This window comes from Natator depressus, chromosome 8, assembly GCF_965152275.1.
Source record: "Natator depressus isolate rNatDep1 chromosome 8, rNatDep2.hap1, whole genome shotgun sequence".
In the NCBI taxonomy this organism is placed as follows: Eukaryota; Metazoa; Chordata; order Testudines; family Cheloniidae; genus Natator; species Natator depressus.
The window spans coordinates 43,882,993-43,900,875 of record NC_134241.1 but is presented as its reverse complement, the minus strand read 5'-3'; the positions used below and the strand labels follow the sequence as shown (position 1 = coordinate 43,900,875).

General features: G+C 57.7%; 1 protein-coding gene across 1 annotated transcript; it reads left to right on the top strand.

The window, feature by feature from the left end:
* The first annotated feature begins 6,835 nt into the window (after positions 1–6,835).
* PHGDH (phosphoglycerate dehydrogenase) lies at positions 6,836–17,883 on the top strand. The gene is made up of 12 exons (XM_074960866.1): positions 6,836–7,091; positions 7,933–8,084; positions 9,291–9,356; positions 10,506–10,560; positions 10,654–10,752; positions 11,687–11,819; positions 12,545–12,693; positions 13,609–13,761; positions 14,189–14,321; positions 15,761–15,888; positions 16,427–16,655; positions 17,540–17,883. The coding sequence occupies exons 1-12, from the start codon at positions 6,954–6,956 to the stop codon at positions 17,692–17,694; spliced, it is 1,590 nt and encodes a 529-aa protein (XP_074816967.1). The 5' UTR covers positions 6,836–6,953; the 3' UTR covers positions 17,695–17,883.

Here is a 17,883-nt window from a genome sequence, read left to right as displayed (position 1 = left end):
GTGGTGAAACACTGGAATGCGTTACCTAGGGAGGTGGTAGAATCTCCTTCCTTAGAGGTTTTTAAGGTCAGGCTTGACAAAGCCCTGGCTGGGATGATTTAACTGGGAATTGGTCCTGCTTCGAGCAGGGCGTTGGACTAGATGACCTTCTGGGGTCCCTTCCAACCCTGATATTCTATGATTCTATGATTCTATGAGAGTTACACCCTCTATGCGCTGTCCACCCTTTGCACAGCTGGGCTGGCTCACCTCACTGGTGCACCAGCATGAATTCAGTGCAAGGCTGTCTCCTGCTGTGGGCTTGCTCTGAATTCACACACCTGGAGCACTGCAAACAGCATTGAACCAAGCAGGAGGCATAGAACCGCACAGCCCCTGCTTTTTCACTACAGACCCTTGTGCCACTCGCTGAGTACTGTCCTGCCTGCACCCTGGATGAGGCTGGCACCTGTGGAAACAATGGCATGAGATCCTCCAACTGGGCACTGGATCCTAATGCCCATAAGAAAGTGCAGAGTGAAGATTGCGAGTGCCACCTTAACTGCAGCATTTCCTGGCTTGGCAGGCTCCCCCCCTCCCCCCCCAGGATGTTCCTAGCAGAGTCTTTTTTAAACATACTTTGCTTGCTTTTGCTTAAAAAACATTGACAGAGAAAGGAACGACATGTGCCATGACCTGCACTGGAGCAGAATTCACCCAATGCAGAAAGGCAACACCACACAAGGCCTGTGCACCTCCGGCATCCTGCTTCAGCCCATAGGACACTCACAGCCTTCAACGGGAGTTGGATCACGTCTATAGTCCCTAGTGAGGACTGTGCCCAGGCCAGGATTCCAGCCTCAGTTTCACTTTTTGCAGGAGTCCTGTTGGAAAGGGATTGGTTAGAATTGTTTTCATCATTATAAAAGCAGATTCCCTTCCCCTGCCACCCCCCACACTCTCCCTTAAGTCAAAAGTGGGTCAAACTCTAAAAACCAGTCCCTAGGGGTCGAGCCCTAGCATGGGAAATTACACCTTGAATGGTGAATTACTTGGAAAGCACAAATGTGGGGAAACAGGCATTTATCACTGGAACTGCTCTGCAGTTCTAACTGTGGCTGGGCATGGTCTTTTTATACCTAGTCACCTCCAGTGGTTGATTAAAACTCCTGGAGCCTTTCTTCACTGAGCGACTGAACTTTGGAGTCAACAGACAAGGGCCAAACTTTCCTTTCAGTTACTCCTGATTTCTACCATTAGGAGAGCACAATTTCCACAGCTCCCCCCACCCCCGCTCCTCAGCCAACAGATTGGAGCAGGAACTGTGGTTATTTCAGGCAAATCTGGGCTGGGTCTCCTCAGCAAGATATCTGAACTGGGCTTTGAAGTTAAACCTTCCCTGGATTAAACGAGTACTTCTTTGTTGTGTCTTCAGTGTTTCCAAGGAAAGGGCTAGGACAGAAGACACTTAAAAGCAGCAATGTCATTGCCAGACACAAGTAGTTTAGTTTGGTTTCCCCACTCCCTCAGGAGCAGCTTCCTCCCCCATGTAGGTCAAGGGGTCAAGCCTCCTCTCACTGAGGGTAGCCAGCCCTAGCTGCTTCTGAGGTCAGGGAGGGAATAACCTGCCCAAAGGGTCAGTTTACTCCTGACCCCTATCGTCTAGTGGTTGGTTTATAGCCTGCACGGGAGGGTCTATGGCCCTGGTGGTTTTGTCTCCTGGTCAGTGTAGCTGTGGATGTTCTCATTAGCCGTATAAAAGTCTAAATCTATTTTGAATATTCCTAAGCGCTTGGTCTCAATGAGATCTAGTGGCAATGAGTTCCACAGACAATGCTTGGTGTAAAATGTATTTCCTTGTATCAATTTCACATTTGTTGCCTTTCAATTTTTTGACTTTCCCCTTGTTCCTGGATTGTGACTGTGGGTGATCAGGAGCGTGTCATTTGCCTTCTCTGAGTTGCTGCGCACACCTCTAGCGTCTCCTCTGGAACCTGCATGGGGCCAGCCTTTTCAGTCTCTCCACAGGAAAGTCATTCCAGGCCTCTGTCCATTTTTGCCAGCTGCCTATGAACCCCTCTATTTCTGCTCTCTTCTTTTGGACAACAGGAGTTGAGTACTGTACTGCACTCGTGTCCAGGAGAGTGCGTCCCATTGGTTTCTATAATGGCATTGTTCTCGTCTCAGTCTTATTCTCCATCCCATTCATTCTGTGTTCAGCCTGTTCTCCCTCCCAGCTGGGACACAGTCCAGCCCCAGATTGTACCGCTGCACCACATCCAAGAGAAGGCTGCGGAGGGACCTGATAACAGTCTTCAGACATGTTATAAAAGACAGTGATCAGCTGCTCTCCACGTCCACTGAAGGGAGGACAAGAAGTGATGGGCTTTATCTGCAGCCAGGGAGATTCAGGCTAGATAACAGGAAAAACCTCCTGACTTTAAGGATGTGTCATGGGGTGCTCCACTCACTGCTGGTCTGGTGCCTCCTCCTGGTCACTCTGGGGATTAGCTCTCGAGGCAGACGCCCCCCCTGCAGTTTGCACATCATCACTCTGACTCAGGTCTGCGGCTCCTCTCACTCCAGGATCCTCAGCATCCTCTTCGTGATTTAGCCCTCTTGCTAGGTCACTCAGCATTCCCCCTTCCAGGTTTCAGACCATCAGCAGTCCTAGGCAGTCAGCCCATTCACTGTCCCAGTGTCACTCCCTCAGTGGCTGGCCTGCCCCCTCCAGGTTCCGGTCCTGGGACCCTCAGCTCAGCAGTTCTGGGCTCTACCCTCTCTGCTCCTTCTCTGGACTGCTTCCTCCCACACCTGGTTCCCCTTCTCTCTGGGAGTACCAGCTCCAAGAATCCTCCTCCCAGCGAGGGACTGCCCTTTCTCTGCAGCCCGCTACCTGGCTTTATACGCCCTGCCTGTCCCTACACACCTGAGCCTGTTCTCTAAGTAGCTGTCTCCAGCCAAAAGCTCCCCTGTTTACAGCCTAATTAGCTGCTGGCCCCATCTGGCCCAATTCCATTCTTGGAGAGCCAGTGTGGGGATTTCACCCATCACAGGATGATTAAGATCTGGACTAGGCTCCCAAAGGAGATTGTGGAATCCCCATCATGGGAGGTTTTTAAGAACCAACAGCTGCCAGAGATGGTCTACGGCTAGGTTTACTCAGCCCTGCCTCAGCGCAGGGGGCTGGACTTGATGACCTCCCAAGGTCCCTTCCAGCCCAACATTTCTATGATTCTACAATACACCCAGCTAATCCCAGGTCCAATCCTGCTCCTGTTGGTGTCACAGGAGAAACCCCCATTGAGTTATCTGGGAGCAGGGGCAGGCCCCATGTATTTAGACACTGGGAGTGGCTGCTACATTGAGAATCTGACAGGGGGACCTGTTTGGCCTCTGCCATCATGACCCAAGTGTATAAACTACCAGGCATTGCTCAACATGTGTAGCTCACCAGCCCCACTCTACAGCCGGGTGAAGAATGCCACTGCAAGAGTCTTTATCCAAAGCTGACATAACAGCCGCGGAGACTCAACAATTACCCCCGCTGCGGAAGCAAGTCAGTCTGCACCCAGGGATTACCCCTTGGGATTAGCAACTAGTCCTGCCGTGGTCCTGCCTTTACATACTTTCTAGCAGGCGCTAAAGGCTAGCTCACAGCAGGCTTGCAGGTAGTTACACAGCATGGGAAGGGAGCGGGGTGCAAGGCAAGTACAGCAGTAGGATCTCACGGCCGAGGCTGGTTCTGCAATTGTAGCTGTAAAGACACATTTTCTGGGAAGGGAAGGCAGAGCTGAAAGGGTTGCAAGACATTTCCTGGGCTTGCCCTGGGAAGCCATCTCCTCCAGTGCGCAGCACCCCTGCTCAGTGGGCAGGAGAGCTCCCGGGGAACAGTGGAGGGTGGCTGGCCCATTCTACCCTGCCCTTTGCTCAGCAGCTCTGCTCCTCGCAGCATTCCAGGGCAGCGCTGTTACACCAGTGTCCGAGACAGGCCAGCATTTCTAAACTCAACAGTCCAAAGTCCAGCTCCTCAGTCCACGTGCAGACACCTGGCTTAGTGGCCTAACTCCTATGGGGCTGTCAGTGACAGCAGCAGAAAGTACTGCACTCAGCATTTCTGGAATCCCATCCGCATGGTCGGGTGCCCAAATACCCATGAGCTGAGCTTTAGGCACCTGCATCTGGCAGTGCTGGCCTCGTTTTGCACTCCTGTCAGCCCTTCAGCCCCATACAGCTCGGGGAGAGCAAACAGGACCCCTCACAGGGCCTGCACCAGTGACAGAATTGTTAACTCAGGCCACCTACGTGACCCCATTGTCGTCAACTCCTGCCCCCAGTTACACAGCTACACCCCCCCTGGAGGCAAAGGGTTGCCCCTGTGTGCCTGGCAGCCGCACGTGAACTTAGATTGCAAATTCTTTGCCCCGATGCACAAGCTGCTGATGGCAAGAAAACAGAGGATGGGAACTGGGCAGTAGCTGGGTCACAGTTTGCTCTAAACAAATGGTGACAACAGCTGCATCGGAACTTCTCACCCTACAACCAGGAAATGGGGCAGCAGAGTTGCCAACCCGAAACATTCAATAAATCATGAGCCAGGCTCAAAATAATTGTGAGACTGGCTTAGAAAATCATGAGATTTGAAAGTAAATCTTTCTGTATTGGCCCTCTGACATCTGAGCCTCTGGCATCACATTTTCAAGCTTCTCTCTGCAACCAGCAGGGCCAGCAACTTTTTTGAAAAACAAAAGCCAAGATTCACTCACGTGGCTGTGGGCTTTCAGACAAACACCAACTATTGTGTGAAACTTGTAATCAGATTCACAAGTCAGTAACACAGAGCATCCCATCTAAATATGTTCCAATTAATATACATTAAAAAAAAGACACACAGTGAAGGTTTTACTATTAGGATCCAGATCTGATTGTTAGAAGTTGTATTGGGTAAAAAAGCCACATTGCAGCCATTCAGCAGGCAGATTTGAGCTCACTTTAAAAGCCATCAATGACCTACAGATGCTCCCCCCTGCCCCACTCCCAAAGCGTCACTTCCCAGTGAACCAGCCACAGGCTCTGATCCTTCAAATGCCTTATGCATGTGAGTAACTTTACACAGGTGAGCAATCCAACTGGAACAGGACTGTGCCCACTGACTTCAAATGGGACCCACTCAGTGCTTGCAGGATCAGGGCCTGGGCATCCGGATCTGCTCCCACTGAAGTCAGTAGGGCCCAGATCCTCCTGGGAATTACACACTCCAATGCTTTTGAGGATCTGAGCCTGGGTGTTTTACCACTGGTTTCCACTGGTGCAGGACTGGACCCGACATGTAAATATACCATGTAACTGGCTGCAGTCTGGTTAAAGAAACAGACATTTGAATCCTAATGAATAATGTTCTTGTCTGTTCATAGATTCCAAGGCCAGAAGGGACCATTGTGATCAACTAGTCTGAGCTCCTGGGTAACAGTCTGTTGAAAACCCTCTTTCCTCCTGGCTAGCCCCGCATGGGCCATAGGGAAGCTCATGACCTGTAGATATCAAAGGGGGCTTTGTTTTTTCCTGAGTGGCCGGTGGGCATGACTGGCAGGTCATGTGGATGTCTAACTGGGGAGATTGGACTGTGCATGCCCTGCCCAATTGGAAGCTTGTGATGGGAGATATTAGAACTGGCCTTGATTTTACAAATGGGTCAGTGGTGGCCAATGATGGGAGGGACGAATCATGTGGATCCTTATCTGGAAGGCAGCGTGTTTTCTTTGTGCAACTCACCCATCCCGGACAAGAGTTTCCTTGGCAATGGCAGAGATGATGGACAAATCACCTTTACTGGGGATTCCTTCTTGCCGTTCCTTTTGTTCACAGCATTCGACCTTGTCACAAGCACGAGGAGCCAAGAATGACGACTCTTCTATGGCATGGAGGAGAAAATGGAGCTTTGGACAATCTACTCTGGCCCTTCAATTTTTAAGACGAGAGGCAGAGAAGGCCGTCCAGCCACAAAATAGAAATTCCTAACAGCATGCTTTGCCTCAAATCACAGCAAAAGTGATTGGGAGGAATACGAGTTCCTAATCTAGAGGGATCCTGATCTCAGTTACACCCACGTACCGCTGGAGGGACACTGGTGACCTCAGTGGAGTGACTCCAGATTTACCCCAGCATCACTGAGGACAGAATCTGGCCCTGGTTGCCAACTGTCAGATGCTTGCCCCTCTCCTGAGCGGTTTTCCAACTCACTTTGCAAGAACAGGCAAGCGATGGGTGTGCTGCACTTGAAAGGGGGAGGGTTTCGCTAGTGTGAAGCTACACACCCACCCCAATGAGCTTTGCATAAGCCCAAATCCTGCCAGGACCTGAATCCCGACTGGCCTCCGGGGGCTGGTTTTCAGCAAGAGGAACCAAGTCCCAGAGGCCTGCAGTGAGACTGAGAGTAATAACACTCCTACCATAGCACTGATCTCACAGCCCTTCCATGGGAGGCTCTCTCTGCAGACACGGGATGTGTAGGCCCCTGCCAGGGAGGGAGACCTTATTAACCCCACTTTGCAGACAGACCAACTGAGGCCTGGGGGAGCTGAGCTGCTGCCCGGGTCTCCCTTCCTCCCCAGGGCACAGACCATCTCCAGGGGAAGGGCCCCTCCCCGTTGTAAGGAGGCAGAGTCTGGGTCCTGCTGTGCAGGGCAGCCCCAGCCCAGGTGCAGGGCAGGCAGCGGGCTCCTGTGCGCTCTTACAGGTCCCGAACGCCTGCTCCCGGGCCCGGGGCGGGACGATGTGCCCGCGGCTGGCAGGGCAGCGCTGTCCCGCTTGCTGGGCTGGGGGAGGCAGGGGCGGGGGTGCTGCGGAGCCGGGGAGTGACAGACCGGGGCGGGGCTAGCCGGGTTTAGGGAGAGCTGTGGAGCTGAAGGCGCAGCTCTCGGGTTGCCAGGCGTGCCGCCGCCCGTCCCTGGCTGGCCGCAGCCGTTGCGCTCGCCATGGCCTTCGCCACGCTGAGCAAGGTGCTGCTGAGCGACAGCCTGGACCCCTGCTGCAAGCAGCTGCTGCAGGCCGGCGGCATCCAGGCGCTGGACAAGCCCAACCTCAGCCGGGAGCAGCTGCTGGCGGAGATCCAGGTGGGGGCTGCCGGGGCGCTGCCTTGCTCGGTGGGGTGCAGGCTGGGCAGAGGACGCGGGCTGCTCCCGGGTGCCAGCTGGCCCGTGCCCGGCACAGGGCCCCCCGAGTCCTGGCTGGCTCGGGCTCCGGGCCGCGCTCCCCGCCCCGCGCCTGATGCAACAGCCGTGGGTTTTGCGCGGCGCGGGGACTCGGGGCCTGGGCCGGGAGGTGCCGCGGGCAGGAGCTGAGGCGACCGTCCAGCCAAGGGCTGCACGTGCGGGGTCGGGTCCAGCCTCTGCTGGGGAGCCCTGCTCCCCCCCGCACCGCCCCAGCCAGAACCCCCCAGAGCCAGTGGGCCCCCCAGCTCCCGTGCCCGGGGTGGGGGCTAGGCACGCTCAGCGGGCATGGGCGGGGAGAGGGGCTCCAGGAGAGAGGCAGGGCCCCAGCTGGGGGCAGAGCAGAGGCTTTGGTGTGACCCGGGGCAGGAGGAACCGGGGCTCCTGCAGGCAGGACAGCCAAGGCTCCCCCGTGTTGGGACGTGTGGGTCTCTGCCCCTGGGGCAGCAAAACCCTGGGGGAGGGGGCAGAGTCAGACTGGAACCAGTGCTGGAACCTCACCCAGGGACGGGGTAGAGTCTCTGACACTTTGCACCCGGCTTGGGGCGTCTCTGTCTAAACCCCAGGCTCTGGGCTGGAACGCCTGGGGGTGGCTCCTGGGGGCCTGCTATACTGGGGTCAGGCTGGCTAGGGGCCCTTCTGGCCTTAAGACGCACACCAGGGGGTGGGGGGAGCAGTGGTTTATGGAAGCGGGGGGAGGGCTCTGGCCTCCTCTTCCCATCCGCTCCGGCACTCACCCCTTCAGGACTGCGATGGACTCATCGTCCGCTCGGCGACCAAAGTGACTGCAGACATCATCCAGGCCGCTGAGAAGCTGCGGGTGATTGGTCGGGCCGGCACCGGTGTCGACAACGTGGATGTGGAGGCAGCTACGAGGAAGGGCATCCTGGTGATGAAGTAAGAGCAGTCTGACTCCAGGACAGAGCTGCTTCTTCCCGCACAATGGCTGTGCTGGCCTTGGCAACGTGTGTCCAGTTTCTGGACACGTGTGTCCGAGGTCAGCGCTTGTGTGCATGGGAGGGGGGCAGCATCTGAGCAGATCCAGGGTGCATACCTGCAGATGTGTGGGCATGTGGTACCCCTGCTGCCACGCCATTACTTAGAAAAGGCTCCAGGGACTAGACAGGAGTTGAAAGGGGCACGGTTCCATTCCCATTCTCTCTGAGCATGTCTCGTGGGGGGCACAGGGCTCTGGGTCAGGTCCCAAAGGTTTAGCAGCACAGCTGGCTCTGAGGGCGCTCCTGGGTGGTCTGCCTAGGGCCACGTACCTTTTTTTTTATACTTAGTTTTCTGCTGAAAATGCAGTTTGGGGCCAAATTCAGCAAATTGATTCAGCCAAAAATGGAGTGAAACTTTGAAAACGTTTTGTTTTGACTTTTGCAATGGAGCCTTTTGACTTTCTGTTTTGAAAGAACTTCTGAAATCCAGCTGAACTTGGTTAAAAAGCAAAAGTTAAAAAAACCCTTGAATATTAAATGACGAATTCATTTTTGAGTCAAACAAAATGTTTTGTTCTTCTGGGTTTTTCATGTTGGCCACCAGACTGACAGATTGGTTATTCACTCATGCTCCAGCCCCCCCTTGCTCTGATGGGCCGCTTGGGGGAGGGGGCAGTGTCCCCCAGGGCAGATCCCCCAATGTGAGTAGGCTGTGGGAAGCCCCCAAGAACCGATCCCAGCTGCAGAGCCTATGCAATGGGGCATGGGAACAGAACGAGATGCAGCTGGGGAAACACAGCTACCATGGGGATGGCAGGGGTTAGAATTGACCCAACCCAGCTGTTCAGCAGGAGGGAGAAAGTGGGGGGCAGCACGGCTGGAAGAGACTAGATGTTGCAGGCTGACGTGACAGCGGCAGACGGAGCCAGCGAAGCACTGAGTTGTGTGCCCGGGGGCCCCTGCCTTGGGGTGACAGTATAGTCAGTGCTGCCAGTTCAGAGCCATCATGGCTAGGAATGTTGGCAAGTCTCATTCAGGCTGAGTGTCCGCAAGCCCTGGGAAAGTGACTGCAAGGAGCACTCCCAGGCCTGCCCCATGGGGCCCACCAGGGCTCCCCTGTCCCCAATGTCTGTGCTAACCCCAGTGTGCTCTGCTCTGCCCTCAGCACGCCCACCGGGAACAGCCTGAGTGCAGCGGAGCTCACCTGCGGGATGATCCTGAGCCTGGCTAGGTGAGCACGTCTGCCCCCGGGGGCAACCGTCACCCCCTGTCACTGCTTGGGGATCTCAGGAATAGCACACAGCCCAAGTCCCGCACACAGTGCACTGTGCTCGGCTCATCTGTGCTCGGCCCCAGCATGTGCCTCTTCCCCATGGCCCCTGCCCTCAGCATCCAGCTCCCACCCCACCCCTGCCTCGGAGCCCTGGGACGTCCCCTCTGACCTGCCCCAGGCACAAAGCCAGAGCACCGACTCCCCATCTCCTCCACTGATCCATAAGCCCTGTCTCCCCATCACCCCTGCCAGCACGGAGCCTCCGAACCCACTGCCCCCAGCACAGGGCCCTGGGTACTTGGCTCCCACCCACTCCCTGGCACTGCCAGCCACCCTGCAGAGAGCACCAGACATCCAGAAGTCACTGGCTCCCCATCCCCAGCCATGTGGCTCTGAGCTCCACACCCAGCAGGGAGCCACGGGACCCTGCCTGTGTCCCACTGGCATGCTCCTCCCCACCACTGAAAGGCAGCTTCGAGTCCCTTTGCACTGCCCACTTCGGTCACGCTGGCATGCAGCCACCATTACCTGCTCCTCATCATTGCACCCACCCACCCCTTCGCTGCACCTATCTTCCCCCGCCAAGAGCCCCCAGGACATCCACCCCCCCATCACTGCTCTTACCCCTCCCGCACAGAGCCCCCAGGGCACCCCCTAGTCCCTACCATTGATTCAGCCCCTACCTAGAGCCCTGGCACCTGGCTGTCCCCTGCTCACAATCACTGCCACTGGCCCCCAACTCCAAACTACCCACCCATGTGCCAGGTCCTTCCACAGCCCGCGACCCCCACACACCAGCTGGGGAAGGGTGGAAAGGAACAAAGCCACCGCCCTGTAGCCCTGCAGAGCATGGACACTGGGGTGTGTCGACACCCACAAAGCACCTCTCTTCCCCCCCACACACCTCCCCCTGGGGCTCATATGCTCTGCAGGGCACTAACCCCACAGTGGGCATGCCCCATGCCGGGGGCACAGACACAAGAAGCTCCCCCTACCAGGCCCCAGGGCCCCCTGGGGTGCTGGAAGCCCTCATGGAGTGTGGATTGCCCCGGGTGGCTCAGCCAGGGGCTGCAGGCTCTGCTGACCATGAGGCTGTTGGTGTTTCAGGCAAATCCCCCAAGCAGCTGCCTCGATGAAGGAGGGGAAGTGGGACCGTAAGAAGGTAAGAGTCCGGTGCCATCTCCGTGGCAGTGCTGGGGGAGGTGGGTTGCCCTGGAGCCTCTAGTCACAGCCCTGTCTGCGTTCTTTGCTCTAGTTCATGGGAATGGAGCTTTACGGGAAAACCCTGGGCATCCTGGGCCTGGGCCGCATCGGGAGAGAAGTGGCCACCAGGATGCAGGCCTTCGGGATGAAGGTAAGGGAGGGAGCAGGGAAGGGAAAGGGTTAACCTGCCCAGAGGCTCGGTTGGGTTCGTGAGGCGCAAGGCAGGTCGTGCCCAGGGAGGGGGAGAGTGAGGGTTAATGTGCCCCATGCTCCTCCCGCAGTACACACAGGGAGTGGGGGGAGGAGGGGATTAATTCTCCCTCCAGCCAGGGCAATGGAGGAGAAAGGGTTAATCTGCTTCTCCGTGCAGCTGCAGCCGCTGGGGGGCGCTAAGGAGGGGGCTGCTCTGTCTGTACCTGCCCAGAGCCTCTCTGGGGACATGGGCATCTCTTGTGCCTCAGACTGATGTGACTATGGAGCAGTGCCCAGCCAGGAAAGGCAATGGGGGAAGCTCCCCTTAACTCTGCCCCTTGCACTCCTACGCCACAGCGCATCCGTGGGCGCCTGGGAAGGCAGAGACTTGCCCTGTTAGCCAGCAGTGTGCGATGGGAAGGCTGGGAGCACGGTGCTGACGCTGTGGGGGACGCTCCCTGTGCCTGGGTGCTGTGTGGATTCTCTGGCGAGAGCAAAGAGACATTAGTTACTACGTGGGGCGGGCGCCGCTTCAGGCAGCAAAGGCAGCCTCCAGCCAGGATGCAGCCGTGGCCCAAGTTGGACTAGAGCCCAGCCAGCCGGGACAGGGCTCTGGGTCTGCTCAGTAAGGAGTGCTGGGTCGGGGCTGCCCCTTGCCCCCTGTGCTTTGGTAGCTCTTCCCCCTTCCACCCCCAGCGGGGGCCCTACCGAGCCCCCTCCCCCCGGCCTTTTGCCCACTGGGCTTTTTCCCTGCTGCACCTCGGAAAAGACGGGGCAGCCCTCAGGACGGGCCCCCTACTGCCCAAGGTCCCCTCCCCCAGGGCTTGGGGGGCCTGTCACCCAAAGCTGAGGAGGTCAGCTTGGGCTGTGCGAGTGGCTGTGGCTGTGCTTAGACCATAGGGTACGATCCCATCATCACACCCGAGGACTCGGCTGCCTTCGGTGTGCAGCAGCTACCCTTGGAGCAGATCTGGCCCCTGTGCGACTTCATCACGGTACACACGCCGCTCCTGCCCTCCACCACAGGTAGGGGAGCAGGGCCCAGAGCAGCCACGCCAGCCTCTGCCTCTCCCCTCTGAAGGCCGTGGGATTAACAGGGCTTGGGGGCTGGAGGGGAAAACAGGCCTAGGGGGAGAGTCAGATACAACCCCATGCAGGACAAGATGAGGTCCCCATAGCAGGAGATCTGGATAACAGTGGTCATGGGAGCGGCGGGCTGGCAGAGCTGTGCCAGAGGGATGGGGGGCAGCAGTAAGGGGGCTGGCGCATTGGCAGAGCCATGCCGAGGGGCAGGGCTGGAATGGCAGGGGCAGCAGTCAGGAGGGTGGCAGGTTGGCAGAACCATGGTAGCCCAGTGCACAAGCTCCCATCCTCCTTCTGCCAATAGCGGAGCCCAGCCAGGGTGAAGGGGGGTCCTGTCATGCTGACTGCGGGCTCACAGCTAGGCCCTCCAAGGAGAACGCCCCAGCAGTGAAGGGAGATGGAGGCAGGGGGATGCTGAGGCGGAGGATGGGATCGCAGAAGAGAGGACTCTAAGGGACACTCCCCTAGAGCACTCCCTCTGGCCTGGACTGGGGTGTGTCCCTCCCAGGGCTCAGGCCAGTAGGTGTGTGCTCTGCTGCCAGCCAGGACCAGCTGCACGCAGTTAACTGGGATTCCCTGGGGGGTGTGGGTGGGTCCAGGGCAGCCCACGCTGGGAGGAGAGCCAGCTAGCTTGTTGTCAGACTCTACCCCCCACTATCTCTCCCCAGGGTTACTGAACGACAGCACCTTTGCCAAGTGCCGGCGGGGGGTGCAGGTGGTGAACTGTGCTCGAGGGGGCATTGTGGATGAGGGGGCGCTGCTCCGGGCGCTGCAGTCTGGCCAGTGTGGGGGAGCCGGCCTCGACGTCTTCACCGAGGTAGGTATATGGGGCCTTGGGCGGAGGCGGGACCCAGAGCACATTCCCCCATGGAACTGCCACAGCAGATGGGGGCCCTGGCCCCAAGCCAAGGCCTGCTGCCCTAGGAGGGGGGTGGGCACAGAAGCAGAGGGTCCGTCCCAGCTGCAGGACCTTGGGCCAGGCCTGGGAGGTGCAGAGGAGCCTGCCCCTTGTTCATCCCCACTCTGCTGCCCAGGGTGGGTCACTCCTGGTCCATGTAATGGTCTTGTAGCTCCTTGGGGGTAGTGGGTGCAGAGCCCTGGCCCCATACCCTGGCTCGTTCACTGGCCATGGGCTCCGCTCCGCCAGGGCTCGGGGCCCTGTGCCTGCTGTTGGGTTTGACACCAGGGTTTAGCTGCTTGGAGAGCATTACATTCCAGCCCTCGCAGCCACCCTTGCTGTTGTAGCCCTGAGCCCAAGGCCTGGGCTGACTCTGCTTCCCCCTACCCAGCTGTGACACTCACTTCCCTGCCCCCTGGCAGTCAGCCCCCACCATGCAGAGGCAGCCCGCCTGCTCATCTGCACCCGGCTCTGGGGAGGAGCTGGGGCCCAGCCTTGCCAGGCCCTCAGAAATGGCCCATCGGAAACTCCGTAACATTCCCAAATCAGCCTTAATTCTGTCCTCTGCGTGGGAGCGAAGTCTCCCCCACCCTGTGCAGGCCATAGGGATGGGACACCCCCCCTCATGCTGGGTGCTATACCAATGCTGTGCGCCAGCTGTACCCTCCCCACCGGTATCAGCCATTGGGACTGAAATGCCACTCAGGCTACTCAACCAGCCTGCAGCCCAGGAGCTGTGCCCACGTCTCCACCGTGCTTCGCTGCAATGCCCCTTCAGGCAGGGCCACTCACCTGGAGGGTGGCTCGGGCTAATGGGACAGGCTGTGTCTGCAGGAGCCACCCCAGGACCGCACCCTGGTGAACCATCCCAATGTGATCAGCTGCCCCCACCTGGGCGCCAGCACCCGGGAAGCACAGAGCCGCTGTGGCAAAGAAATCGCCCTTCAGTTTGTGGACCTGGCCCAGGGGAAGGTGCTGGCTGGCGTGGTGAGTGAGGGGGCACGGGGAGGGACGCAGGCTGCGGGCGAGGATGGGCGCTGCCTCAGCAGAGCTCTGAGCAAGCAGATAGCCCTGCCAACAGTTAACTGAGCATCTCATGCTGCCTCAGGTCCTGCCTCTGCTCCAGGACTCAGATTGTGTGTGGCCTAGTTGCTAGAGCACTGGACTGGGATTCAGGAGAACTGGGTTCAATTACTGGCTCTGCCAGCTGGCTGACCTTGGGCAAGTCGCAGCCCTGCTGTGTGCCTCAGTTTCCCCATCTGTGCAGTGGGGGTAATGCTATTGCCCTCCTCTGTAAAGTGCTGGCAGATCACTGGGTAAAAAGCACTTTACAGGAGCTAGCGAGTGGCGTTCTCCCTTCCCATCAGCCCACTATGTATTCAGCCCCCTTTCCTCTTCCTCCCCCTGCCCACAGGTAAACGGCCAGGCTCTCAGCAGCGCCTTGGAACCTCAAACTAAGCCCTGGATCGCCCTGGCTAAAGCCCTGGGTGTGCTGCTGCAGACATTGGCCAGCCCAGTGAAGGGAAGCGTGCAGGTCTCCACACTGGGTGAGCTCGCAGGGCTGGGTGGCAGAGCTGGGTTGCTCCTCTCAAGCAGTGGTGCTCTCCAAGAGCTGGGTGGGCAGCATGCTGGCCCTGTGTCTCTGCCCTTGTGCTGACACGGCAGTGCCGCAGAGAGGGGGTGCTGTGCAGTGCCAGGGCTGCCCTGGGCGGGGCAGGACAAGGCATGTGGCAGCTGAAGGTATGTCTACACTGCATTGTGGTCCCGGGCTTAGCGTTTCCAAGTCCATGCTTGAGCATCCAGTCCACCCTGCACTGTAAACCTGCATTTACAATTGCTGGAGCCAGGTCTCACCTGGCCATACTGCACTACACAAACCTTCTGGCTTGACCTGCGTCCTCACTGCAAAATGTCGGTTTTACAATGCAGTGTAGACATCCCCTAAGGGCCCAGGCCAGGGACAAACCAGCAATATCCTGGCTGCTCACCCCTCTGTCTCCCCTTTGAGGGAGAAGAGGAGAGCGGGCTGGAAACTTTTCATCAACTCGTTTTGAGGGGGAAAATTCCACTTTTGTCTAAATTAAACATTTTTTTAAAATATCACTTTCAACAAGTTCTCACACGGGGAAAAATTTTCATTTTGTAACATTTCCAAATTTTATTTGTTAACTTCAAAACCTCTTCGAACGTTACTGGATGGGGTTTTTGATCGTTATATTTGTACATCATGCACTACTGCTCCAGCCCCATCGTGAAATGATGTACAAACGTAACAATCAAAAACCCCATCCAGTAAAACTGGAAGAGGTTTGGAAGTCATGTTGTGAAATAATGCACAAACAAAACACTTCAAATTCCCCGGACACTCTTCCCAAACCTGTTTGAAATTCACATTTCATGGGAAATGTTGAAAACGTTTGTTTTCGGTCAGATTTGGAACACAAATACATTTAGAAATGTCAAAACTTCCTGCAAAATGGAAATTCCAAGTGTCCACCAGCTCTAGGAAGGAGCAGAGTGGGGTTTGGTGGGGGGCGGCTGGGCCTGCCCTGGCTTCACACAGTGCGGTGGAGGAACAGCAGCAGGAAAGGGGAAGCCAAGCTGGGGAATAGTCTCCAGGGGAAATGGCAGACACCCACTTGCTCTGGAGTTATGAAACCAGGTTGGCCAAAACTCTGAAGCAGAGGCTCCCAAGCTGGGAGGCAGTGAGCGCGGGTGGACCTATGGTGCTGGCTGCTCATTTACATTTGTTACTCTGCTCCTGTCACTTCTCCAGGGGAGCAGCTGCTGGAGCTGATGGGATGGGAGGTGATGGCGATCAGCAGGGCTGGGCCACACGAGTGGGAGCGGGACAGCAGAGTCCTTCTATTAAAACGTGGCCTCTGGCAGGAAGCAGTGAGAGGAGCCTGGCATGGGGTGGGGATCTACTGCGGCTGGGGCTCTGCTAGCATGTCTGTGTAACCCTCATGGCTCCCTGCACCCTCAGGAGTGCCCTTGCAGAAGGCCGGGAGTTACCTGAGCCCTGCTGTGGCTACCGGCCTGCTAGAAGGAGCAACACAGAAGGATGTGAACCTGGTGAATGGGCTGCTGCTGGTCCAGGAGGCTGGACTGAAGGTACACGGCTTGCCTGGGACCCCAGTCACACAGCCAGGAGTCAGTGCACATGGAGTCTCCTCCCTAGGTCTCTTCACTGGGCCTGCCTGGTGTGGGGCAAACTCTCCACTGGCCCGTCTGCCAACACCAGAGCCCACCTCTATTTCATCATATCCCCCAGCAGGCACTCCCTGCCCCTGCACTAGCAGGGCACCCTCCCACCTCCCCCCTTACACGTAGGCAAGGACACCTGGCATCTGCTGGATGGTCTCCCCCTGTAGGACCCCTAGAGGGGGCCCTGACAAGCCCCAGCCCCTGGCTAGCACCAGCTGGGTGTTCTCTGGCCTGCAGCCCCTTCAGAGGGTGAGAGGGAAAGGATGGTCCAGGGCTAGGGCTTCAGAGACCCGGGTTCAATTCCCTGCACTGCCACAGATTCCCAGGGAGACCATGGGCAAGTCACTTTGCTGTACCCTGGGGATAGCTGTACCTCCTGGGGGTGTGGAAGTACCACCGCGATGACATGAGGCTGCTGAGCGGTCATCTCCCCTCTCCCCTTCAGGTCACAACCACTCACAGCAACGCAGTGCCGGAACTGTACAGCGGTGACAGCCTCCTGCAGGTCACCTTACAGGGGACCCCCTCCAGTCTAGTGGGCTCAGTCCAAGGCAGCATCCCCGTCCTGCAGGAGCTCAACGGAGCCAACTTCAAGCAGCCGGTTCCTCTCACTGGCCACCTGCTGCTCTACAGAGCCAAAGCTGCCAACGCCGGCACACTGCCTGCAGTGATCGGTGAGGAAGGAGCCTGCCCGTGCCACCCCCAGTCCATGAGTTACAGTTAGGCCCTGAATGTCCCACCTCACAAAAGGGGAGGGGTGAGATCCCACCGTGACTGCTGCTGCCTCTCTGGGGCCAGCATTGTGCCGGGCTGAGTTAAGAGGCTGTAGGGCCTTAGGCAGCTGTCGGAGTTACCAGGGGGAGCAGTGTGCCCCGGCGGGGAGTCCTGGCTCAGACAAAGCCTCAGTCCTGAGAAGCAGGAACGTAGGGGGCTACAGGTCCATGATCCACCTGCACCAGTGATGGGCTCCCAGTCTCTTGGACCCCACCCTGTGCTCCTCATCCAAGGCACTCGGTTGGGAAGATACAGGGGAAAGGGTACAGTGGGGGGATTACAGGGGAGTTCCCGGCAGTCGTTTGGGAATGGGGACGGGAGGGGAGCATGATGGGAACTGAGGGCCAGGGGTTGTGAGAAGACAACCTACGGCTGTAATGAGGCCACCTGCCTCTGGCAGGCAATGGCTGCAGCAGGGGGTGGGGGAGCGACGGGGAAGGCAGGGGCCAGGTGTTGCTTTGCCATTAAACATCCCCTACTCCTGAAACAGGTTTGACAGACAATGGGCCTGGTGTCCCAGAGGACCTGTCTGCACCAGCCCGGGCTGCTTGGCCATGCTGGCCAGAGGGCAGGCTGAGTTTTCCATTGATTGTGAGGGAAGGCTCAGGGGCTGCCAGCCCGATAGCCACAAGGGACTGCTGCTCTCAGCCTTGTCCTGCCCCCGCAGGAATGTTCAGTGGGGTGCTAAGTCACGGCAGGGCAGAGCCAAGGCCTGTGTTGCAGCTTGGTGCCCTTGTCCCAGCAGGCACACAGCGTGAGCTCTCTGTGCTGTTCCCATCTGCAGGGCTGCTGGGGAAGGCTCGGGTACAGCTCCAGTCCTACCACAGCTCCTGTGCTGTGGCGGGAGAAGAGTGGAGCATCTTGGGAATCTCTTCAGCAGTCGGGGCCCTCGGTGACGTGAAGCAGCATGTGACAGAGGCCTTCCAGCTCACACTCTAGCCCTTTACAGTGAGCTTGCAGCCGCTTCCCAGGGGAGCTGTTCTCCCACCAAAGCCAGGCCGGGTTCAAGACCAGCATGCAACCCCTCCCCTGGCAGCACTGTGCCAGCCAGCAAGCTCAGCTGGGGCCAGGCACAGCATTGGTTGTAGTTAGGAAATCCCAGCACAGTCAATACAGCATTTGGGAGGA